Source organism: Amblyomma mixtum, chromosome 1 (genome assembly GCF_055824585.1).
Source record: "Amblyomma mixtum isolate Tamu chromosome 1, ASM5582458v1, whole genome shotgun sequence".
Classification (NCBI taxonomy): Eukaryota; Metazoa; Arthropoda; class Arachnida; order Ixodida; family Ixodidae; genus Amblyomma; species Amblyomma mixtum.
This window is the reverse complement of record NC_143012.1, coordinates 279,330,660-279,356,265: the sequence shown is the minus strand read 5'-3', so window position 1 is coordinate 279,356,265 and position 25,606 is coordinate 279,330,660. Positions and strand designations below refer to the sequence as shown.

Sequence of the window (25,606 nt, the reverse complement as noted above, 5' to 3'; positions counted from 1 at the left end):
CCATGAGCCAGCATCCAATATTCACACTGAACAGCAGACGTTGGTGATCATGACAGCTTGAACTCTATCATGCGGCTACGCTGTCGCAGTACGCAATTAAAACTTAAACGTGCGCAAATGTGGCCAGCTGGTCTCCCATCTGAGTCAACTTTTCTGTGCTCGCTTTGAAATGAACCAGAATTTATAGAACATTTCGTGCCCTCCTGTCGCCGCTCCTCAATTTTGAGAAAGTGGCTTTTGGAAATTCTTCCTTTTATCAGCTCGGTCTTCGTTGTTCAGGCTGCTGACACATTTCTACATTTGAGCAAGATACAAAGGAATACCTCCTGCGTTATTCAGAACTTTCTTACAGAGCTGAGGCGATTACCCAGTTAAAATTTTACTCTGCTCACGTTTCGTTCAAGTTACGGCTCATATCCTTGAATCATAACTTTTTTGAATATATGTCGACGTCAAAAATCTAACCTCTTTTTCAAATTTAATGACTGACATATGCCGGAAAATTAAACATTGACATTTTTATGTAATCTTCCCTAAGCTTTCTTTTTTCTGGCGTCACCACCCTGTACTTGGCGAATCTGTCCCAGCGGTACGAGCCATTTCCTTTTTCTGATGCAGGCAGAGACTACCGTGCGTGAACGCAGTTTTCGCCGCCGTACAAACAGCAACAAGGCGCCACGAAAAATTGTTCGAACAGATTAAATTTCTTGTTCAATGCCAAATAACACGCTGCACTGAATTAGTGGCACACGGATCGTCAGATGGTGGTAAAATAAAACGAATACCTCCGAAGTGTACGCATCCACGAAAACAGAAGCGTTTTTGGGGCGCATGTATGCATACATGCAATAAGGTGACCGCTGCAGAAACTGCCGTAGAGAGGGAGTGTCGTAGTAGTTGAACTGTTTCTCACTGAAATGCGAAGGCATTTACAGGTCCACTGCTATGCTTTAAGTACGAAGAAAGACAGACGCCAGCGCTAAGAAAACGCTAACGAATATGCTTACTTCTGGCAGTCCGAGCTTAAACTTCAGGTCGTGGGCGCCCAACTTACACGGACGACGTCTGGCTTCTACTTTATCCGTTCGCGAAAGAGTTCACCGCTTTTCGTCCCTCAAACTCCACGCGAACGCGGCTCGTATCATGGTGCAGTGTAGTCAAGCTGCACTATCGCTTAAGCTTGCTCTCGTGATGTCCCTCATCCGACAACTGCTTGCGGCTATAGGCACGCTGTCTCTGTGCACGATCGCTGCTCGTCGCCGACCAATTGCCTGCCTTAGGAACAACAGCGACGCGACCATGCGTGGCCTTGAAGCCACACCACTGGCAGTCCGCTGACGCAATGCGTCACGCCGCTGGCATATGTCACCCCCCCCTCCTCTGCCTTTTGCTTGCTTGACGCATGGCACCCGCGGCAATCAAAGTGCGAAGAAAATGAGGCAAAGACAGGAGGAAACCGAAACCGAAACACGTCAGAAATAAATTTTTAAAAGGCATCGTATACATAACATGGCAGCAACGTCTCACGGAGGTACAGAAAGGAAGGGGCCCTCGACTTTCGCGACCAACTGTTTGTGATCACTTCGATAAAAACAGGAGAAAGATATGAAAGCACTGAACCGCATTCCATGGCGGCAAAACGCGCAACATACATCATTGCCTTGACGGGAAGCGGAGTAATTATACACAGCGTTCGAGTTAAGTGCTTGAGAACAGGGAAACGGTTGCAGACTGTTCAAGCCCGATTCCAGAGGAACCTCACGAGGTTACGAATATGAGAAAGAGTACGCAGTGGTTCACTTAACGCTGCGACGTACAATCACCACCGAAAGCAAGCCGTTGCCTTTCACGCTGCACGAAAGGCAGAAGCAAGATGAAACTGATGTCGTTCCTGTTAGTTGCAAGGTCTCGTTTTTTTTTTTTTTGCAGGCTCTTCACTATCCAGCTATATTAGCAACGCAATTCCCACAATGTGGAGTTAACAGTGCGCCAGCATGGCTCAGCTTACGTACAAACCGGTTGATTTCCCCCACATATGAGGACACTCGTCAACCTGTCTCAGAATTTGTGCCGTAGTGGCATCCTGGTCAACTGTCGCACTTGACACATAATTACGGATGGCATGAGTGGTACCTTAGTTCGCGACGTGCCGGACGTAGCAGTCGAGATCAATGATCATACCAGCAATGATTTTTTTTTCATTAAGGGCGTGGCAAGTTATTCTGTCTTATATAAAAACGCAATTGCTATATTCTGCTGCACGTGAGCCTAAAATGCCATGAGCCTACAAAGTCAGCTCTGGCTCAGCAGCAGCAGCATAATGTACATAGACCCACAGTTTTCTTATTTGCACAAGTATTCCGCACACACCCACAAAGAAAGGGCGAGACCACAAGATACATGCAATTCTGAAAAAAAAAAAGAAACAGAAAAGGCTTTTTTTTTTAAACCAACATAAGTCACGCTACTTCTAAAACCTCAATCTTCCCGCAGCAGCACCAACGCATGAGTTCGAAATAGCACATAAAATGCCGCTTTGTGTGCCTCCGTCGAAAAGTCCACTTCATTCTCCCTGAAAGAAAAGATGAAAAGGCTGCGGGTGTAAGGACAGAGTAGAGTCCCCAGAAAATGTTCTTAGAGTACCGTAGCCAGCGTATCGAACCGTTAAACATCTGCAGTGCTTGAGGTAAGACACTTCACTACAAGACAGGCTCGCGTGAAAGACGTGGAGCGCAGTCTGTAGCCAGGGCTTTTCGTCAAGAACTACAGGTGGTCCTGAAAAAGAAAAAAAAAATCGCCGCACTCCACAAACGAATTCTGGCTACTCTGGGCTACGGTCATGACGCGATCAGCCGGGGAACTTCTGCCTGAGGAACTCGTGCATGTGCTCGTACACAACCAACATGACGGCGCCGCCGGGACCAAGCCGAAGAACTTTGGGCACGAGGCCTTTGTAGAGAGCGAAGAAGCCTTCCTCGACGAACACGGTGCGCACGCTTTGCAGACACGTCCTGTACTTGATGGTTCCCGGCGGCCCGGGTTGTGGGCCCTGGATGCGGCTCTTGGCCACATCGAACGGTATGTTCATCATGGACGCCCCTGTGCCGGCCACGAATCCCGTGCCCAACCGCATGGCGAATGTGGCTGCATCGCTGTCCGTCTTCGGCAGCTTGTCCTTGACCGAGAAGTAGAATCCAAAGTAGAACATGTTGAACAGTCCATTGCGACTCATGGTCGAAGTCAGTCCCAAGTTGAGGCCACGAAGGCCGAACCCTGCTTCGCGATAGATGTTTCTGGCTACGGCGAAGGTGCTCGGCTGCCTCGTAACGACCTGCTTGTCAGTCTGCAGACGCACCTTGACCACTTCGAACGGGTTCACGAACACGGCTTCGGTGAGACCTGCGAACAGTCCCGCCAAGGAGAGGGTGACGGCCGTCTGGGGGCCGCCGAAAGCGAACAGCTTCTTGTACTGCTCGAAGGTGAAGAACTTGACGGCTCGCTTGGGCGTTTCCGCCAGGATGGGCGGCAGGATGCCCTTGTAGATGGCCAGGAAGCCCTCGGAACGTACCATGCGCCGGAAGCAGTCGGCGATGGAGGTGTAGCGCTGCTCGCCAGCGGCAGCGAGCAACTGGTTGTGCTGGACCTGGAAGCGGGTCTTGACCACGTCCAGAGGATGCATCAGGCAGATCTCGACGAAGCCCGCCGAGCCGCCCGACGCGATCTGGATGGCGGCTTCCCGCGCCAGCTTGCGGATGCCCGAGCGCTCCGACATGGTGGTGGTGCTGGTGCTATGGCCGCCCGTCTGCACAGTGTAATGCAAAGACAGAAGAAAAAGATGTCAGTAATTAGGCAAGTTATCTCCATACACCAACTTTCATCCGAAATATCAGCACTGAGCAACTCCCTACATACGGATTTACGTGCTTGTGCACGCGAGCAAGTGAACAAAAGAACCAAGGCGAGGTAGTACACGTTTCAGGAACGTTATGGCGCATTCAATCGGCAGAACCGGAGCGCTCTCAACAGTAGCTGCATTTCAATGGGTGAACAGGAACAGGGGCAGTGTGATCGAATCGCAGACCCGGAGCAGTTTGGCGACGCCCAGAGCAGTCGAGAGCAGTTGGAGCTGCTACCGCGCGAAAGGCGGAGTGCGAAGGAAGTCACGGGACGCAAACGCGACATATCCTCTTTTTTTTGGTCGTGTTTTAGTCATTTTGGCTCGACTTGCGTGAAGAGCAATGGCGCCTGAGGACCGAAATTCGCGTGACAAATTGGTAAACTGGTTTTTGAGGAAAGGAAATGGCGCAATATCTGTCTCACATATCTAGGCGGACACCTGACAGCGCCGTAAGGGAAGGGAGGAGGAAGGTAGGAGTGAGTGAAAGAAGAAAGAGAGAAAGAGGTGCCGTAGTGGAGGTTTTGGTTGGTAACAACTTTATTCATAGTCCTGCAGAGCTTTCGCCGACGGGGCCTTAGGTCTCCCACGTGGGGACGTCGAGGCGCTGCCTCGCCGTCGCCTCGCGGGCCTGCTGGACGGCCCAGAGTTGGTCCCCGAGGCTGGGGCTGCGCAAGGCAGCGGCCAACCGCGGCGGGAGGGTTCCGGAATTAGCACCGTGAAGGTTTTTGTTGCAGTCCCAGAGCATGTGAGTTAAAGTGGCTACATTGGCGTTGCAGACCTTGCATATATTTGTCGGGTATGTACCGGGGTAAAGCCTGTGGTATAGTTCCGGGTTGGGGTACGTGAGCGTCTGCAGTTGTCTGAGGGTCACCGCGTGCGCCCTGCCTGTCCAGCTTGTCGCTGGGCGGAGGGAAGGTTCGGCGGGCCAGGCAGAGGGCCTTGGTAATTTCGTTGTAGCTGATCAAGCAGTCTTTGGTGCTATTCCACGGACGACGGTCGCCGGCGCGGTTCGCGAGCTCGCGCGCCTTGGCGTGTGCCGTCTCGTTGCGGTTGCGATACGTCCTCGATACTTCTCCCATGTGAGCCGGGAACCATTGAATTCTGGTTTGGAATTCTACCTCCTGCTGGACTTGCCGGTTCCTCAGGACTTGGGCCGCTCTCTGTGAGATCCATCCTTTGGCGAAGTTTCTAACCGTCTGACGCGAGTCGCAGAGAACCACGGTGCACGTCGGTCTCCGGAATAATTTCGACCAACTGCATGCGGATCTTAAACGCGCACTGACATCGCACAGCACACGGGCGCCTCTTGCGTTTCGCCTCCATTGAAACGCGGCCGCCGCGGTCGGGTTCGAACCCTGGTACTCCGGCTCGGTGGACGAGCGCCTTACCACTGAACCACCGCGGCAGGTAAAATGAGTGCGAATTTGTCACCGTTGAAAGCAGCGAAGACACTAATGACTCTGCTATAGGTGAGGTGCGTTTCCGCCGTCAACGCAAAGAGTCATGGGAAAATCGTCTGCTGGCTACTTCCGGTTCCAAATTGCTCAACTGATTGCATGCATCGCCCTATTCACCGCGTAAGTTGACATCGTTTATGCGATAAATAACTCGTGGTACTAGTCACTTATTGCACTGAAGCATCGAAAGAGAAGCCCGTACTACGTATCTGCATGACCTGAGCGCAGAAATGGACAATCTAGAGAGGTAAGCGTATTTTTTCATGGTTGATATATGCCGGCCGCCGTAGTCCATGTCTGTTGTGCATATGCGCTGAGGCGCATATGCACAACATACGTCATTATACAGCGCATAAGTCATTATACAGCCGTTTTTTGCCGCACTTTGGTAAACTGCAATCTGTGCGGCTGATTAGACGATGCTCGTATTTTCCTGAGAGCGTGTAGAGCCGCCAGTGTGCTAGCAGACGACCCGTATATGCCACTGCGCGCGGGGCGCGTCTCAGCACATCGCATGGTGCAGTAATAAATCGCCTTGTCGCCTTTTTGTTATTCCAGATGCAGTGCAGGTGGCATTTCATGTGAGAACACGCATGAACACGCCTCAAAGGAGAGTAGAGGTTAGATTATATATGCCACGCTGTGTTGTACGGAGCTGCGTGAATAAAATGAAATGGCTTGCCCGCGTGTTCTGGAGCAGAAATATTTTATCGAGTACTTACTGCTTTCAATGATCCGTTGGAAATACGTTGCATGAAGTCAAGGTCACCACGTTACTTCAATCGCATGGGTGATTAGCCCTGCGCTGCGCAACGTACCATATTAGAGCGCAAAGTGCGTTAGGTACCAGGGTTCTTTCGTCACCCTAAAATCACAACTGCGGCAGGCTACAAGGCAAATCAACTTGCAGACTGCTCATGAGGCGAAGTTGAATTTCTCTTTCGATGCTTCAGTGCAATCAGTGACTAGTACCACGAGTTATTTATCGCATAAACGATGTCAACTTCCGCGGTGAATAGGGCGATGCATGCAATCAGTTGAGCAATTTGGAACCGGAAGTAGCTAGCAGACGATTTTCCCATGACTCTTTGCGTTGACGGCGGAAACGCACCTCACCTATTGAGTGAGCGTGAAATGGCAGCGGCGAAGCCTCGTCGAATCGCGGAAGTACTTGAGACGATGGACGACAGCAGCAGTGACAGTTGCAGTGACAGCATTCTAACCGTGTCGCGAACGCGTGTGGAACGCGCGCAGCGCTGCTATCGCGTCGCATCATACTTCGGCACGTATTGGACAAGACGGCGGCAGCCAGTCAGCGGTTAGAAGATAGTGGGTTCGGAGAGGAAGGTTTGCTTGAATAACGCGAAAGTTACGACGCGTAACGTCTAAAGAGAATATATTTTTGCACAAATATATACGCAGTTCTGGCTGGTTGTGGCAGGAAACGTCAAACGCCTCTACTTTGACCGTTGTACCGACCGCACATTGCAAGCGTGTTCGCCGCACAGGATGCTGGGAAGGCACACGATCCGGTCATGAGATACACCTTCGCCCTCGCGCCTGCTCTCGGAGAGCGCGGAACGTTTCGATGGGCGAGCAGTCGCACTCGCTGTGCTACCGCTCTGCTCCTCACTGCTCGTTGCATCTGCTCCTGTTCTGCCAATGGAATGCGCCATTAGAGATACAAGGACGGGTGATAGGAGACTGCTCCAAATACTGGAAGCGACGAGTTGATTTGTGGTAGTTTGTGCGAATATAAGCGGCAATGTAAGGAAATTTTAGGCAGAGACATATCAGCGTAGAAGCGTATACTGGACTAGTGTATGCATGCCGCGCACGCGCAGTAGCACGCGCGCGCGTAGTACCTTGTTCCACACCATGCCACTTCCAGGAGTACCCTTCCAGTTACTACAGTTAATTAAAGAATAGTTCAACGCTGCTCAAATATTTGAGGCACCCTTTGTTCTGTTCCTGCAGCACTGACTGGACGGAAGAGCGTGGCTTCCACAGTGCTGCAGGCAACATGTCAGATGGAGCACAGTCCGGCAGATGTATACGCTAAAACACCTTCGCTCTGCTAAACCTCTCCATAAACAAAAACTCACCGAACTACTAGATAAGGTGCCCTTTCCTCGCCATTCCAAAGGAATAAAAAAAAATGGCTGAGGCTTAGCTAAGGTTAAGCCTAGTCAGATGCGAAGCATATTGATGGCTAGGCTTGGTAATACATGGCTTTCCTTGGTTGACGTTCATCCCGCTCTTCATCGGTCTCTGTGGCACGCTGAAGCTTTCGCTTATCGTTCAAATCAGCCCTGCTTCTAGGCGGCATCCCAACACCTGGCCGCCTCGTAAGTGCCCGGAGAGCGAGGCAAGCTCAGCTTTATACCGCTGCTGTAGCGTCACGTGGTCATCTGCAGCGCCTCTGATGTGGAGCCTCCACCGCCGCGGCCGACCGCGCGAGCCGGCAGCCCATCTCTCCTCTGCTGTGACTTCATGTTGTCACGTGGTCAGCCGCCGCGCCTCTGATGTGGAGCCTCCACCGCCGCGGCCGACCGCGCGAGCCGGCAGCCCATCTCTCCTCTGCTGTGGCGTCATGTTGTCACGTGGTGTCACGTGGTCACGCTAAAGGTCAATGGTAGCTCCACCGCCGCGCTCGACAGGCTGTAGTGTAGCTCTAGTAATATGCTTCGCATAAAACACAGACGAACTGAGCAGAGAACCAAACATAGTTTTCGAATTTATACTCTCACTCTAACATGCACTTATGCTGTGGTTCTCACCTTGGAATGAAAACTAGAAAGGAAGGTAGGAACAGCCTAGTGAGGCGCGCCCTTTGCTGAGCGCACGCGTCAGCTGTTCCGCTGTAATCACTGAAATGCGGTAAAAAAAAAAAAGGTTTTTGAGGAAAGGAAATGGCGCAGTATCTGTCTCATATCTCGGCGGACACCTGAACCGCGCCGTAAGGGAAGAGAGGAAGGTAGGTGTGAAAGAAGAAAGAGAGAAATAGGTGCCGTAGTGGAGGTCTCCGGAATAATTTCGACCACCTGGGGATCTTTAGCGTGCACTGACATCGCACAGCACACGGGCGCCTCTCGCGTTTCGCCTCCAACGAAACGCGGCCGCCGCGGTCGGGTTGAACCCGGGTGCACCGGATCGGTAGACGAACGCCTTACCACTGAGCCACCGCGGCGGGCCTGAAATGTGGGCACGGAAATGCTTCTGAGCCCACGGTTCTAAAAGCGTGCAAAGCGCGAAGGCAGCAGACGGCACACCTATAGTCGGAGACAAACGCTCATCCATGCCGAGGCTCTGGTAAAAATAGTCAGTTGAAACCAAATCAGGAAGAACAGCCAACGCCGGGGGTAGGACAGCTTTATTCCCTCTACGGCGTAAAAGAATGCCTAGCTCGTTCATATTACTAAGTGCACCACGCAAAACTGAGAGAAAAGTGCATTGCTACTGACCAATGTTACAGCCGCGATATGAGGATCCAAGCCCCATCACGTGGCGGCTCTCGAACCCCACAGAAATCAAAGGGAACGGGAACTCTACCGTCACAATAAGAGATTGAAGAATGGATTCAGCCAAGAATCAAAGCTGCGAGCTCAAAGCGTTCACGAGCATAAACTCATCGCTAATGAGGGACTCCGGGGTGCACTAAGCAGAGACGGAGGCATTAAATGTTCAAATAAGAATAGTGACGTTAGTACCCTAAGCTGACAGCTTGCAATCAAGCGTCGACGAACATATAGTGCCGTAGTACACTAAGCTGACAGCTTGCAATCAAGCCTCGACAAACATAGTGTCGGTAGTACCCTAAGCTGACAGCTTCCAATCAAGCCTCGACGAACATAGCGTCGGTAGTACCCTAAGCTGGCAGCTTGCAATCAAGCCTCGACGAACATAGTGTCGGTAGTACCCTAAGCTGACAGCTTGCAATCAAGCCTCGACGAACGCCTTCGACAGCGCTAAGGATGCAAGAGCGCAGTTGCGGCAACAGAAATTTTCAGCCACAACTGCTGACGAGCGCGCGAAAGCAACAACCTGTCCCCGACAATCAACGCTGCGCGGCAGTTCCAATCACGCATTTCACGAAAAGGGCACCCCGCAGTCACAACGCAAGACAGCGGAAGAAGTGCCTTACCGAAGGGCGCAGAATGGTTTTCGTCGAAGCCATCGGCCTCGCAGACTGTCCCAGCGGGCGCAAAGCTTAAAGCTGTTGGCTGAGCAGGGGAATACAGGCTACGAGGGAAGCCTCGCCAAACAAAGCACTGATGTTGCAGCATCCAATTGGCGCGCTCGTTCAACACACTTCTTCCTCACTTCTCTTAGAAGCGTCCATCGACGAACAACTTTTTCGCCGTCCAAGAAGTGACTTGCGCGTTCCAGGTGACGCTGCTTTTGGGTCGTAACTGACGGCGAGTGAGAAACAGAACTCGAGGCAGCAGAGCGGTTACTTCTCCGTCTACAGTTTTCTAACCATGGTGCAGACTTTTCGCTACATGAAGGCGTCGCTGCCTATTACCGCGCCACCACCACATCGGCGCGCGCCGGAGTTAGTTTTTGAGGAAAAGAAACGGCGCTTTTGAAAAAGAAAAAAGAAAATTGGTTTTTGAGGAAACAATCTCTCGTGAACCGCGCCATGAGGAAAGGGAGGAAAGTCGGAGCGAAAAAGAAAGAGAGAGAGAGAGGTGTCGTAGTGGAGGGTTCCGGAATAAACTGGAATGAAGCGAATAAGGCAGGACGAAGCAACAATGGCGGCACCGTGCGTTCGTCTCCTTCCACGACTGAACGCAGCATTTTAGCGGCGTCATCAGCCGCGCTAAGGCTACTCAAAGTGAGTTGCGACGCCACTGTCCCGATAACAGGTAGGTCGGACTCGCGCGCTCACTTGTCAGAGCCGCGTACAATGTATGCACTATCACAGTCAAAAGTCTACGGGACGTGTGTGTGCGGGGAAACTATACTTCGGAGCAGTCACGTAGTCCAATGGTCTGAAATGTGTCAACGTATGAGGGGACGTTCATGCTCTCTCCGCCGGTAACAATGCCATGTGACTAGCTCGCGAGGCAGAGCTACAATACTATTATTGCGAAAGCAATATTGCTAGCACTTTTCTGCTGTCGGCGGAGGTCGTTCCTTCGCTGTCACGTGGCACGTCCACGTGACAGCGTGACGTCACGACCAGGGGAGAGCAGGGGCCCGAGGATTCCGCCGCTAGACTCGGACGGGAGCGGACGCTCTGTCGATGGGCTACGTCGACGACAACCGCTCACTCTCTACCTCAGCACCCGATCTCCGACTCTGCGTGAATCAAGTATATTGAGGCAGCGTTCGCTACGGCTACTCACGTTTCCAAGGTGGGCCGATTTTTGCACCCATTATTGAGGCTTTTAAGAGCTTAGCGAGCCCAGTGGGGCGCTAGGCCTAGTTAGGCCTAGGCAGGCAAAGGCACCCCCGGCGGCCGAGGCCCGCTAAGAACCTCGGTGAAAATGACTGAACCTATGGAGGGAACGAATATTGACCCCGAGGAGCTGAAACAGCCCGGTCAGTGGTTTGTCAGCAAAAAAAGAGGAAAGGTGGTGCCGCTCGAGGACGAGGAACGCGCTGTCGCCGCTCAGCGAGAGAGAGAACTAGCCGCGTCCAAGCGCGCTGGCAAGAAAATGGCAGCAAAGTCGGTGGAAAGGCAGACAGTCAAGATACCAGACGGAGCTGAAAAAATTATTCTTCGCCCACGGGGTGGGGTTAGCCGCCTCCTTACACACGGCAGCCTAGAATTAGCGGAATTGATCGCTCGCACCGCCGGCGTCGATCTCGCCGAGGCTCAGGAGGACATTTTCTCTGTTAACACAAAACAACAATCCATTCTCATCGCCACAACAAGTGACGAGAGGAAAGGGAAATACGTTGGGCTGCGTGTCCTCCAATTTGGCAGCGACAAAATTGACGTTTCCGCATACGTGGCTATGCCCGAGGACTGCGGGAAGGGTGTCGTGCACGACATTCCCTTACGCTTCACTGAGGAAGAACTTGTGCACCGACTCCGCACCATCAAGGGCAACCCACCCGTGCTAGGAGTCAGGCGTCTGGGTAAAAATTCAACCACGGTCCTAATCCTATTCGAAAATCCGGAGGTTCCGAGGTGGGTGAAATTCTCGCTTACGTGGCAAAGGTGCGCACTATACCGCAAAAAGTACGAGGTGTGCAATGCATGCGGACGCCTGGGCCACCGCGAAGATGTCTGCCCGGATCCCGACAATGTCAAGTGCCGAAGATGCGGCGCGGAGCGCCCGGCGTCGGGACATACTTGTGACGCGAAGTGTCAGCTGTGCGGCAAAAATCACCCGCTCGGCGACAAGAAGTGCAGGGAAATCTACAGGACTCCCTATCTGATCAAGAAACGGCAGTGGGAGCAAAAAATTAGCCAGCAACGGCAGCAGCTGCAGCAGCAGCAAACATCGGACGCAACACCCGAAGGCGATTGCAGAGGACGCTCAAAGGTCAGAGGAGGGGACACCCGCGGCCGGCGCGGAGATTCCCGAGGCAGTACCGGAGACTTTCGACTACGGAGCGGGGACTTCCCGCCACTGATGGACACTACCGGTCGAGGCCGTTCGAGCTCCCGTGGCAGAGGGCGATCCGGATCCAGGTCCGGAGCCAGGGCCAGTTCCAGTTCGAGCTCCCGTGGCAGAGGACGATCCGGATCCAGGTCCGGAGCCAGGGCCAGTTCCAGCTCCAGGGACGCGAGGAACCCGTGGGCCCCCCGGAAGAGAAGCCCGAGCGGGGACCGTAAAATCGTAAGTTTCAGCAGCGCGGCCTCCCAGGCGAAAGATGAGAAAGATAGAGAAATAGAAAATTTAAAAAAGGAAGTCGATGAACTTAAGAAGATCATTAAAAAACTCACTCAGGACCTTCACCGACCTCAACCACAAACATGCGCGGGGTCCCTCCCGTCTCAGCAAGCGTTTCCTTCAGGACAAGTAGCTAAATCGGCTCCCCCACCTCCGGCGTCAAACGCACTCACACCAAACGCGCCGCCGGCGACGGAGGAGGAAAAGATGGTCACTGAGCCGATTAGACCTCCCCCGCAGAAATGGAGGGGTGGGGAGACAGATCCGATGGTGGCATTAGAACAAAGGTTAGACGCGAAGTACCAGGCGAGATTCGAGAGGATCGAGACTGGCATGATCGAAATTATGGGTCTCCTAAATAAGATTCAGGAACAACTTACAGTTGCTGCCGGAAACGCAGCCTCTGGCGCTCTCACGGGGACGCAGCCAGTACTTCGCCATTCCGAATATGGCCAGAACTCTATCAAAGAATGATTCGACTGTGTGGCAGTGGAACTGCCGAGGGTTCCCGCGTAAGCGAGCGCTCGTGCAACAGTACCTCGAGCAGGAAAATGAGAAACCTTTAGCCATAGCGCTGCAAGAAACGGGCAAGGGCGCGGTTAAACTTACGGGATATCAAGCGTTTGCTAGCGACCGCGGGGAAAAATCTCGGGTTACTACATTCGTCAAAAGGAACGTAGCGGCAATCGCACACGAAATCAGTTCTCGTGACATTGAGGCGGTTCTCGTTGAAATTCTCACGGGTAGGAAGGTGGAGCCCAGTATTTTCCTCTTAAACATTTACAGCACCCCCAAGCAGCGTAAAGTTAGGTTCAGGGCCCTCTTTCGCAAAGCCATCAAGGCGGCAGGAACAAACCCGCTAATAATTGTAGGGGACTTTAACGCGGCCCATCAAGAGTGGGGATACAATAGACACGACCCGAAGGGAAGGCAGCTGTGGGAAGACTTTCATGAATTGGGCCTCACACTGCAAACGGACCCGGGCTGTCCGACCAGGGTGGGAAACAGCGTGAGCGTCGACACTACCCCAGATCTAACCTTCACCAGAAACGTTGCAGAGATTACCTGGAGAAACACCGACATCAACTTTGGGAGCGATCACTACGTCCTCGCAGTAACCCTTAAACGGGGAGCCAAAGTAAGAAGCAGCAGAAAACCCAGTGTAACTCAATGGGATAAATTCAGACAACTCAGAGAAAGCTCCGACGTAGAGCAGAACATCCAGGATATCGACGAATGGGTGGAAGCCCTCATGCGCCAAGTTAAGGCCGCTACCACGACCCTACAGGAAGAAGACGCACCGACAACCGCCGACAGCAAACTCTTGCACATGTGGGAAGCTAAACGAGGCATGGAAAAGCGTCTCCGCACACAGAGATGGAACAGAAATTTGAGGCGAAGAATAGCCAGGCATAATAAGGAAATTGAGGAATGCGCAATTAAACTTTCTGAGCAAAACTGGTGTAGTAGATGTGATGAAATGGAAGGCAATATGAGCCTTTCCAAGACGTGGGGCCTGCTGCGACATCTCCTGGACCCTGATAGCTCAAAAACACAATCGGGCACTAGATTGGCGAAGGCCAGGCACGCGTTCGAGGGGACGGACGCGGAGCTCGTGGCGAAATTAGTAAACACCTACATCGGCGACACAGAATCTCTCCCCCTCCCGCAGTACAAGGGCCCTCCTAACGAGACTCTCGATGCACCCATAACAGAGGCGGAGGTTAGGGCCGAAATTTTGACTTTAAAGACGCGATCGGCCCCCGGCCCAGACGGGGTTACGAACAAATTATTAAGGAATCTGGACGACATGTCCATAACGGCGCTCACGAAATACATGCAGGAGGTATGGAGTAGCGGCCGTCTCCCTCAGCAATGGAAAACAGCAAACGTGGTGCTAATCCCTAAGCCGGGTAAACCGCCTGGATTAGAAAATCTCAGACCAATTTCCCTAACCTCGTGCGTAGGAAAGCTTATGGAACGCGTCATCTAGGCTAGACTGACACGCTTCATGGAGCAGAACAACCTGTGGCCGCACGAGATGGTCGGGTTCCGGCCGGGCTTGTGTACGCAAGACGTGATGCTTCGCTTGCAACATGACATTATAAATTCGAGATCCAAAGACGCGAAGGTGATTTTAGGTTTAGATCTAACCAAAGCCTTCGACAATGTTAAGCATGCGGCCGTCCTTGCGGGGCTTCAGGACATAGGTGTCGGCGAAAGGACGTATAATTACATCAAGGATTTCCTGTCGCACAGGACGATAAAACTAAAATTTCAGGACTTAGAATTCCCCAAGGTTTACCTGGGAAGTAAGGGAACGCCACAGGGATTGGTGCTCTCCCCCTTCCTTTTTAACGTGGCAATGAGGGGCCTTCCCGCCGCACTCAGGAATATAGACGGCATAAAATTTAGCTTGTACGCAGATGACATCAACATATGGTTGAACAGTGGTAGTGACGGTAGCATAGAAGAGCGGCTGCAGGCAGCGGCAGACACTGTAGTGTCCTACGCGGCCGAAAGGGGCCTTGTGTGTTCGCCGCAGAAATCGGAACTCTTTGTTTACAATCCGAAAGCGCTCCGGTGCAAGCGCGACTGGAATTTTGAAATTAAGGTAGAGGGCAAAGCTGTACCGCAAGTTAATCACATCAGGATCCTCGGACTTTTTATCCAAGAGGACGGTTACAATGAAGGAACGATCAAGAAGCTCAGCAACTACGCTGCGCAAGTAACAGGGATCTTCAGGAGGGTCGCGCTGAAGGGCAGGGGCCTCAAAGAAAGTAGCCTCTTGAAACTGACGCAGGCGTATATTATTAGCCGAATATGCTATGCCACGCCATTCCTCGATATTAGGGTAAACGAGAGAGAGAAGATCGACGCAATTATTCGGCGTTGCGTCAAGAGGGCGCTGGGCGTACCTATCTCCACGTCTACAGACCGCCTGTTGGAAATGGGGGTGCATAATACTTGGATTGAACTAGCCGAGGCGGTGCGAATCGCCCAGCTCGAAAGACTGAGTACAACGAATACGGGCCGGACCATCTTAGAGTGGGTCGGCCGAAAAGTAGATAGGGGCATATGCGACAAGGTCGCCCTACCGCCACAATGTCGCGAGAATATCATCGTTCCCCCCCTCCCCCGCAACATGCACCCAGAACATCACAGGGAAAGACGGGAAAAGAGGGCGGAGGCGCTGGTTAAAAGGGCCGGGAACTTCAGGGCGAATGAGGTTGCCTACGTGGACGCAGCGAGTGGCAGGTCGGGGGCGGCGGTCGCCTCAGTAGTCGACGGCCGAGGTGCACCAGTCGCCGCCGCCTCTATTAGGAGTAGAAACATAGATACGGCCGAGGAGGTCGCAATAGCGCTTGCTTGCGCCGGAACCAAGGCTAGTTTGATTATTAGTGACAGCAAAACAGCAATCTGCAACATCGGAAAGGGCAGGGTCTCGCCAGAAACGGCTCGAATTCTGTCCGCAGCCAAAATTGATCGCAAGATCACCTTAATTTGGGTCCCAGCACACACATCCGTCCCCGGTAACGAGGCGGCCCACATGTTAGCCCGAGATCTCTACTTCCGGGTAACTGTAGAGCCACCCGACCCCCAGGGGATGGACGAACGTTTGCAAACATACGCGGAAATCGCCGTGCACTACCGGTTAGGCAGGCGTCTAATGCCACCACCAGATCCAAACTTAACCAATACAGAGGCCATCGCCTGGCGACGATTACAGGCCGGAAATTTCGTTAACCCTGTCTGGTTATTTCAAACCACGTTAGACGATAAAAAAGGTGACAAATGTAAGACCTGCAGAGCGAGGGGGACCCTCGATCATATAATTTGGCAATGCCCTGGATCCCCGGGTGCTGAGGACAATATTAAGAGTAGAGAAGCCTGGGAGGCCCTTCTGCGAAGCGAGGTCCCCGCCGACCAGAAACGAGCTGTCCGCCTGGCGGCTGAAGCCGCGAAGAGACAATGTATCTTCGCCAGTCTTTAGTCGCGGAGGTCCCGTCCCCCGTCCCCTAGGCCTGCGTGCCAGGGACGGGGAGTAGGGGGCCTCCTACATCGGTGGAAATAAAAGTTATCATCATCATCATCATAGCAGGGGCCCCAATTCGTCCCTTCGGCCGTAGTCGTTCCTTCGCTCGGCGCGGCGGCTACCACGTGACGGCCTCCTCGGCCCGCCGCCTGAGGGCGCTCGCTAGGAGAGGATACACGGGGCGCCGCAGGCGCGCTCCGCTTAGTCATGTCTGAGGAGTTGTACAAGGCGTAGCTGGAGCGACGTGCTGCGCGCAAACGCCGGCGCCGTGTCGAGGAGACAGATGAAGAAAGAGAAAGGCAAGAGCGGTTGGCTAAGCAACGCGCATATGCCGCAGAATGGCGAGCCCGGCGGCGTTCTACAAGTTCTCTTTCTTTCAGTCGCAACAAAAAGGCATCGCGCCGAACGGGTGGTGGCGTTCCTCCCTTCCTTTACGGTGTGGTTAGGGTGTCCACCGAGATGACAGAGAATTACTGCGCCATTTCCTTTCCTCAAAAAGCCGGCAGCCACGCGTGACCTGTAGACGCGGCGCACTGCGTTCCTTCAGTTGGAGGCGCTGCGCGCTTTCGCAACCTACCAGGCTTAACCAAAGCTAAGCCCTCGCCAATTTTTTTTGCGGAGAACACGCATCCGGTAAAACTTTATTGCCATAGTACGCATACACTGGCTTCGCGCTCACGGCAAACGATGGCGCGCTTATATACCAGAGAGACAAGCGCGATACCGTACGTAAACGCGGAGAAGTCGCCCCAGAGCCAACTGCGTGCTGGACCTTCGACACTGGTGCACCACTGACCATGCGGCACCTTCTGTGGGACTGGCCCCGTTTGGAGACCGTACGCACAAAACACAGAGTCACTTCGTTGGAAGAGTGGCCGCCAGGGGCCAACGCGCTAGCGTGCTGTGCTCCTTGAGAGAGAGAGAGAGAGAGAGAAAAGGACGGAAAGGCAGGGAGGTTAACCAGGCGATGCCCAGTTGGCTACCCTACACTTGGGGAGGGGAACAAAGGGGAAAAAAGGAAAAAGAGCGGCAAGGAAATGAGTTGTCTAAGTGTCCAGCGACCACTATGTCACAGAGACAGAGGGCGCGCACTGAAAACTTTAAGATTATAGGCGGGAGTGCAACCCCGAGTCCCTTAAGAAAGTCAGGAGCGCTTTCACCGCTTTCCGTTGTCTGGAAGGTTGTGTCCAAGGCCCCAGAGCGTTAGACTCTGTTAAAGGACGCGAGAGAATTCGTACGCCAACTATAGGCCTGCTCGGCAGGATGTATAACATGCACTTCCTTAACCCTTTTACCCCGACCCATTCCCCTGAGCGGAATCTTGATGTGGTCACGTTGCTGCATGTTGTACTAAGAGCTGATACGGCGCGAAGATTTGAGAGACCATAAAAGGCACACGTACTATGGGATACGAAATTCTCCAGGACGCGCCACTAGCGATTTCGGCTAATAGCTGCCATGCTTGTTAGAGATCACCTGCTATCCCTAGCACACTTCACAGCACGCGAGACAGACTTTCACCTCGACAAGTGTGGTCTCCAGCCCGCGGCTAATCACAGAGCTATCAGGTTCGGTTCCCGATGACGAGTCCTGGAGACTTTTAAGGAGAAAGCCTTTAATGCCTCATCGTTGTAAGCAGCAGTTGTCGACAGAAATGTCACGCTTTTCAGTTGGTCGAAACGGTCGTGACGTCACAGTGCGCCAATTTCAAACGGGGCCAATTGTACTTTGGCTAGTAACCATGCAACCATTTGAAGGGATCATATAGTGATGCTCCAAGTGGGACTGAGCTTAGTTAATTGCTTAAATACTCAATTAGCCTAATTAACTTTTCTAGTCAGGCCATATAAACAAATAAAACCGAGTAAGAAATTGGTCCAGCTCGGGAATCGAACCCCGGTCTTCGGAGTGCGAGACGAGCATGCTATCCACTCCGCCATGCCAGCTCGATGGTTTGAAATGAACAAAGGCGCGTCTAGTGAATACAGTGTCTTCGCTCACTGCCATCCTCCTCCCTTCCCTTCCGGCGAGGTTTAGCTGTCCACCAGATATCAGAAATACATTTCCTTTCCTCAAAAACCAATTTACCGACGAGCGAGGCATAGAACAGAATGGGCGATGGCGTTGATATGTGAGACAGTTACTGCGTAATTTTCTTTCCTGAAATACAATTTTCATTTTCTTCATTACGGACCATCTTTGTCTTTCTTCTTTCACTCCCACTTCCTCCCTTGCGGTTCAGGTGTCCACCGAGATGACAGAGAATTACTGCGCCATTTCCTTTCCTCAAAAACCGTTGTGTTCAAAAGGCAAGGCATTGCGCTGAACGGGTGGTGTGTTCCGTGACTCCCTGGCAGCGCTACAACACGCTGTCGCGTTCCACTCCTAAAGGCGAAGCTTAAGCATAATTAATTAGCATTTAATTAGTATTCAGGCATTAATCAGTAATTAACCATTAATTAGTGATTTGTCATCACTTGGTAATTAGTACTGAATTACATGTGACGCCACCAGTGCCACAGAAGCAGTGAAAGTGGTGCGTAAAACGCTTTCGCCTCTACGCGCTTTAGACAGTGAAAGTGCCCCCTGAATTTTTGTCCCCGACAGTACTTCATACATCGGGCCAGCTTAGAATGCGCGCTCTCGAATGGAAGGACGCGTACGCCGAAGTGTCATTCTTCGGATTAAAGATTTCCTCCTCCTTTCTCTCTCTCTCTCTCCTGGCTGATGGCGCGGTGTCCAATGGGCGCGAGGTGACCGCTTTGGACCTCTTTCGGTCTTTCTTCTTTTACTCCAACCTTCCTCCCTTCCTCCATGGCGCGGTTGAGGTGTCGACAGAGAAGTTACTGCGCCTTTTACTTTTCTCAAAGGCAACTCATTATAGTCGCTTCGCCTTCCTTTGCCCGTAACGTCCACCTCGATCCCCACCGCCCCATAATTACTTTCGGAAATAACACGTACAGATGCGTCACGCGAAAGCAACCAGCGCTGAGTGCTAAGCGTTTCCGTAAAACCGCTTTTTATATGCGAAACTATCCTTCGCAGCATCGTTTGTATTCGAGCCGATTTAAACACCACAGTTTTGTGGCTTCAACCAGTGCTGGAGGGAGGGTAACCTCCCGCAGTCCTGGCGCCACGCGAAGGTAATATTTATACCAAAACCCAACAAACCACTCACCATTCAAAACCTTCGCCCGATTTCGCTAACCTCATGCCTCGGGAAGCTCCTCGAGCATGTTGTGTTAGCGAGACTCACAAGTCACATGGCGGACAACAATCTCTACCCGCATAGCATGGTGGGATTCCGCCCTCATCTATCCGCACAGGATGCCATGCTGCAACTCACACACGACCTTTTTGACCCGCTTCTTCCAGGTCACACCAAGGCAGTCTTAGCTTTGGATCTCTCCAAAGCTTTTGATCGCATTGAACATCAGGCGATCATGACTGCTCTATCCCCATTGAATGTGGGTGTGCGCACGTATGCCTACATTCAAGCATTCCTGACTGACCGCACGGCTGAGATACACTTCGGGCCTCTGTCTTCCACCTCCTACACACTTCAGAGTATCGGCACCCCTCAAGGGTCCGTCCTTTCCCCCTTTCTCTTTAACATAACCCTCATTCCCCTCGCCCGGAAATTGGCAACTATTCCCCACCTCAAGCACACTCTTTATGCCGACGATATCACCCTGTGGACCACCCACGGCAGTGACGGCGACATAGAGAACACCTTACAGGAAGCAGCCACCCTCACCCAAAATTACGCACGGACCATCGGACTGTCTTGCTCCCCAGAGAAGTCCGAACTGCTCCTCATCCGGCCTAAGAACCACCGCTGTCCCCGCTCCCCCATTGCCATTGAATTGAATGGTTACCCGGTACCTGAGGTTGGCACCCTCCGTGTATTGGGCTTGCACATCCAGAACGATGGCAAAAACACCACTACCCTCAAGAAACTCAAGCAGGTTGCAGGCGCGATATCGCACCTCATCCGCAGGGTTTCGGGACATCATAGAGGCATGAAGGAGCGCGACCTATGTCGCCTCATTCATGCCTTTGTCCTCAGCCGTGTACTGTACACTACCCCATACTTACAACTATCCAAACATGACATAAACGCTTTGGATGCTTTGATTCGCAAGGCATTCAAGGTAGCACTTCATCTTCCCCTCAACACACCCACAGACAGATTACTAGGCCTGGGCCTCCACAACACGATCGGGGAACTGGTGGAGGCCCACCGACAGGCCCAATACATCAGGCTCACAAAAACTTCCACAGGGCGGTATATCCTGGACTCCCTGGGAATCAAAATACCGGCCAACGACCCAACCCTTCTCGCCATCCCACAATCCCTTCACCGAGAGCTTCTCATCAGGCCGCTCCCGAGGAATATGCACCCGTCCCACCATGAGCAGCGCCGCAGAGCCCGTGCGAAGGCACTACATCGAGCGTACGGCCCCCAGCCGGACGCCGTATGGGTGGACGCTGCCTGCACGGGTGATGAAGCGACAGCAGCTGCGGTGGACTCCTCTTCATCCACCCTCCTCACACTACCTCTCCCTCCAGATACGTCCCCAGAGGCTGCAGAGGAAGCCGCCATTGCACTTGCTATAACCCGCACGGAAGCCCGGTATATTTTAACTGACTCTAAAACTGCGATTCTAAATTTTGCTCGAGGCCGAGTTCATGTCCCTGCTTTTGGCATACTGGACTCGCCCGATGCACCCCCGCCCCGCCAAGTGGAGCTGATATGGGTGCCTGCGCACTCCGGGAATCCCGGAAACGAGGCCGCCAACCTTTTAGCCCGAGGTTCTTTAAACCGGGCTCAGGTGGCCTCGGATCGGGGATTCACGAAGGATCGCATGCACTCATTCAGTGAGCTGACCCAGGCATACAGAGCCTCTCGCCAGCTCTACCCCCCGCCCCCCCCCCTCCCTAGATAACAGACACGCAACACTCTGGCGCAGATTACAAACACATACTCTCCCCTCGCCCCTTACCCTAACCCACTATCATCCCTCCTTCCCCACTCCTGCTTGCGCCCTATGCCCAGAACCCTTCGCTTCTTCCCTTCACATCCTTTCCCTCTGCCCGGCGGACCCTCCCCCGCGGGACCTAGAGAACCTCAAGACCTGGGAGGACTGGGAGACCCTGCTGCATTCGGAGGACCCGGCCGTGCTGCCAGTGTTATGGACCTCAGGAACATAAACACTTGAGTGCAGTGGGGTCGTGCGGGGACCCTGGGGCGTGCCCCGAATTCCTTTGTAAATAAAGTTTTCTCTCTCTCTCTCTGGCAAAATTTACAGCGCTTATGAGTCGCGCCAAACCGCACTGTATACTACTGCAATCCATCTTTACATACATCCTTTGTGTTCCGTTTTACCTCACTTAAAAAAAAAGTATATTAAGCGCTACTTGGCTACTGATGAGGAAACAGCAAAAACCTCTTATGGGAAACGTTCCCAGGCGTTCCCGACGCTATGAATGGATCGAAGTATATAAAATCTAGAGGGAAAATGAGGCGACGTTTGCGCGGTCCGTATCGAAAGCTGTATGAGGAAAGGATCGAGGGGGCATGCGCTTCATTCAAACAACTCTCCTTCATATCTCGTCCAAACGATGTTTTGTTTACGGTAACCAGCTTGGAGACTTCGCAGTCGCGCAGAGGCACATAAGAGGTTTCGGAAGAGTGCGGACGCTCGTGCCTTTATAGATAGGCTCGGGCATGCGGACGGCGTTGGGAAAAGTGCTCCGCGTCCTTGTGGAAGCTTCTTCCTGCACTCACCAGGCTACGTGTTGGCGCTGCGGTCGGCATGGAGATCGCGGAAACCTCCAGCCCATGTCCCCCTTGCTCGCGCCGGCGCGACCTCGACAATGAAGGCGGACGTCGGAGCCCTATCTTCAGGAGTGGCTAGAGCGGGCAGCGGGACGTTTATCGGACAGAGAACAAGCGTCATTACTGCGCAGTCAGCCGACGCAACGAGTGGGCTATTCGGTGTATCAACGCTTATCGGGGCAGCTCGTCTCGTCCCGCCCGAGTGGCGGCACGCACTCGCAATCTCACCGATACATCGGACGAGTGACCCTCCAGCAAACGCTAGGCCGGAACGCATTTCTTAATAGTGTGAAGTAAAGGTCAAAGTGCATAGCACCAGCGTCGTAGTGGAGGGCCCCGAACTGACTTCGGCTTCCTGGGGTTCTCTGACGTGCCCCTAAGCCTCCGTACATGGGAGATTTTGCATTTCGCCTCCTCCATAGAAATGCGGTCCCCATGGAAAGGACCGAACCCGCGATATCACGTTCAAGAGCCGAAAGTTTGCGCTGAGCCATACAGGCGAGTGGTTCATTGAACTCACCTACATAATAACGTAGGATTGAGGACATCGCTCTTCGAGCATTTTAGTCACTGACGAGCGAGAGAGAATCACAGAGAGGAAAGACAAGAAGGCAGAGATAAGTGACAAGTGCTCAAGCTCCGATGAAGACAAAACAACTACTGCTTGGGAGCAAGCGACACCATTCCTTGAACGGACAGTGAGGACAAAGTCAACCTGGCCTCCATTGATGGGTTACCGCGATCAAACTAGAAAGACGGTACTTACACTGAAAACATAGCTTTTACAAGCTAGAAAAGGCTAAAGAATGAAATACAGGTGTCGCCATCGCCGGCCCTTTTCGCAAGCAAACTGCGGTCATCAGAGTTTTTTAACGACGGATCTTTGAGGCTATAGGCTAAACAACCATTCACTTTGAAACGGTGAACACGGGGTACATTTTAGTGTAAACGTGGCGAGTTTGAATCCAGCAGCGGGAAATATTCTAAATTCAATTTTCTCAACAACACATGCGCGTTTTTATGCAGGGCAAACATTAACATAGCAGAATAATGCCACAGAATCAATTTTTAGAAAGAACAGAAATTACGAACAGTTGTCCTTAGTGTCTCTTCAGAGTGGCGGTGTTGCACTCTGAGAATAAACGCTAAACACGAGAATGGGTTCTTGCTAAACATATCGCACTTGATAACACCCCCAGCAACTTGAAGTGCAAGCAAATCAGCAACCCTATAGCAACGTCCGGCTTAGACGTGTACAATTCTCACAACGACAGATGATGCCATATTGCTTTTTTTTTTCTCACTGGAAGGTTGGTTACTATGACAACAGTTTTTATTCTTAAGGATAGGTGGGGATTGAAAAGGGGGCGTTTACCTGTCTCTCAAATGCGCGGGCTCACATGACCCGCCCCCACTATACAAGGGTACACTCCCAAACAGATACTGTGAACGGCTTAATTTTCGCGATTTTCGCGGATCCCCGCGAAAAATTCGTCCGGCGATTTGGGCATAAGGAGCGCTAAGGGCGTATCGCCTCTACTTCACGAAATTTAGTATTCGCCAAATATTCCAATACTGGAACGTTAGCAGAATTCAGAGGAAAATAAATCGTTTACAGTATACTCACTAAAACAGAGCAGCCTGAAAGAGCAACAGTAGCGCGACGTGGATCATTACTATTTTTGCACAGAGATAGCACTTTTGGCATCTACAGGAACCGCATCGATGGCGCAACCAAAAAAAAAACAATACTGCGGTCTTTTCATTAGGCGGCACCTTGACAGCTACAAAGAACACCAAGACCCCGTTGCTATTACTGGCGAATGACGTGACACGCTGACCGCGTTGGCTCTCTGCTGGCTTTGTAACGCGTCTATTCTGGCCACAGCCCCACACTCGGAGCCGAACAGCCCAACATAGGCTATTACATGACGCACTGGGCAGTCTACCAACAGTTCAAAGTGTCCAGACACCGGTACTTGACGGCTGAATTGGATAGGTACGCGCTCGATACAGTCACAGCACATTCCACATTTTAGTTCAGCAAAAGAGCCAAGTGCAGATGCAAATCCGGGGGCATATATCAATATGAAAAGTTCGTGTGCCGCGGATGCTTTGCTGAGCGCAGGATAAAAAATAACCTATGCTCTAACGGTACGCAGAAAAAAAAAAAAAAAGCGAGCTCGCTGTCCTGTACAGTGTAGACACTTGTCCAGATCACGTCGGCGTGATTTATGAGCAGCCTAGACCTCTAAACAATGCACAACTGAGCTCGCGTGTTTGTAGTAACCGTGCTTAAGTTAGCCTTCAAAACGCTAGGCTGAACCCATGAGGAGCGGCAACACATGAGGATCGGTAGATAATATGCACGTTAGACAGCGCTTGTCGCACTCATGTCTTTACGTAGTGACACGGTATCGTGGAGACTCTGTTTGCAACGTCGCTGCGACACACTAAATAAGTTTAAATCATTTATCACATGCAAGCACAGCCGATAGCAGATAAAACCCCACATGAATGCACCACGGTCTCAAGCATCGCTTGATAGACGCTTACGTACAGCACGCGCAGATTCACGCCGTTCAAGCAAGAAAGCAGCATAGAGTGAAACTTCAAGCACGATCTGTTTTGAGCCGCTGAATACTTAGAGTGCATTCGGTCGTACTAAAAACCCAGCCGGCGCGATGCGGACGTCACGCCGTCAAGGCGAGCAAGTACCTCTGTGCGTTGTAAACAAACAGCGCGCTCCGCATAAACCCTCTCCATCGCGAGTCCCATCCCACAAGCTGGCGCTCGTTCGAAGCTCGACCGCGGTACAAAACGGCGCTTTCGGAATGCCGCAACGGATCTTGGCAGAGGTAATGCAACGTACTACGAAAGGGACCCGGCTGTTAGCACACGCAGCACCAAGGTCATGCCCTCCAGTGCCAATTTGCCCCGAAATAGACGCTTCGCTGTCTGCTTTTAGCGCCATAACAAACACGTGCAGGGCAATCTCCCGCTACCAACGCTGCGGAAAGCGTGAACCGGAAAACGCCCCGCGCTGTTTGCAGCCAGCGGCACACGCCAATGTTGTCACGGCCCTAGCGTCTCGGATGTAAAATGATCACTGAAGTTGAAAGTCCGGTGCAGGCACGATGCTTGCGCAAGGTATACTGGGTTTCGAAATGGCAGGAGGCGAACACTCACCGAGTGAACACAGCCGGCACGATCCACTAGCCACACGCAGCGCCCGCAGACCAGTCCGGCGGCGAGGGAGACGCGCTTCGCAGCCTTTCCGGATGTCACGTGACTCCACCGCAAGCGTCTCTTGATGAGGGCTGCGAGCGCTGCAAGAGCTGGGAGCTTCCGTCGTCTGCTAGCGGAGCACAGGCAGACGACGCGAAGCGTTTGCTAGTTAGAATCTCTCATCCAAACCTTCGAATGAAGAGAGACCCAGATTCACAAATGCCAAAGAAGAAACTAAGATGCCGGCATAAGCATTTATCCCTACACAAATCTGGCGGCATTAAATGATGTTTC

The 25,606-nt window shown here is 52.4% G+C and overlaps 2 protein-coding genes across 9 annotated transcripts in view; one reads left to right on the top strand and one right to left on the bottom strand.

Annotated features, from left to right (window-relative positions):
• Positions 1-1,468: 1,468 nt before the first annotated feature.
• LOC149371868 (mitochondrial 2-oxodicarboxylate carrier-like) lies at positions 1,469-25,379 on the bottom strand. 4 transcript variants are annotated; one of them, XM_089566160.1, is made up of 2 exons: positions 25,274-25,379; positions 1,469-3,802 (listed from the first exon to the last, which is right to left on the bottom strand). In XM_089566160.1, exon 2 carries the CDS (start codon positions 3,770-3,772, stop codon positions 2,849-2,851), a length of 924 nt encoding a protein of 307 aa, XP_089422286.1. In that variant the 5' UTR covers positions 3,773-3,802; positions 25,274-25,379; the 3' UTR covers positions 1,469-2,848. The 4 variants fall into 4 exon arrangements, with proteins under 4 accessions (XP_089422286.1, XP_089422285.1, XP_089422284.1 ...); XM_089566159.1 differs by lacking the exon at positions 25,274-25,379 and adding an exon at positions 22,034-22,055; XM_089566158.1 differs by lacking the exon at positions 25,274-25,379 and adding an exon at positions 9,500-9,846.
• Positions 10,094-25,606, top strand: part of LOC149371866 (very long chain fatty acid elongase AAEL008004-like) — a 63,197-nt gene continuing 47,684 nt past the window's right edge. For 3 of the 5 annotated variants that reach the window (XM_089566157.1, XM_089566150.1, XM_089566153.1), the window contains exon 1: positions 16,310-16,541. The gene's annotated coding sequence lies outside the window, so the exon portion shown is untranslated. Of the gene's footprint in view, positions 10,224-10,566; positions 10,716-16,309; positions 16,542-25,606 lie in introns of those variants that run through there. The other 2 variants (XM_089566152.1, XM_089566151.1) reach the window with 2 other exon arrangements.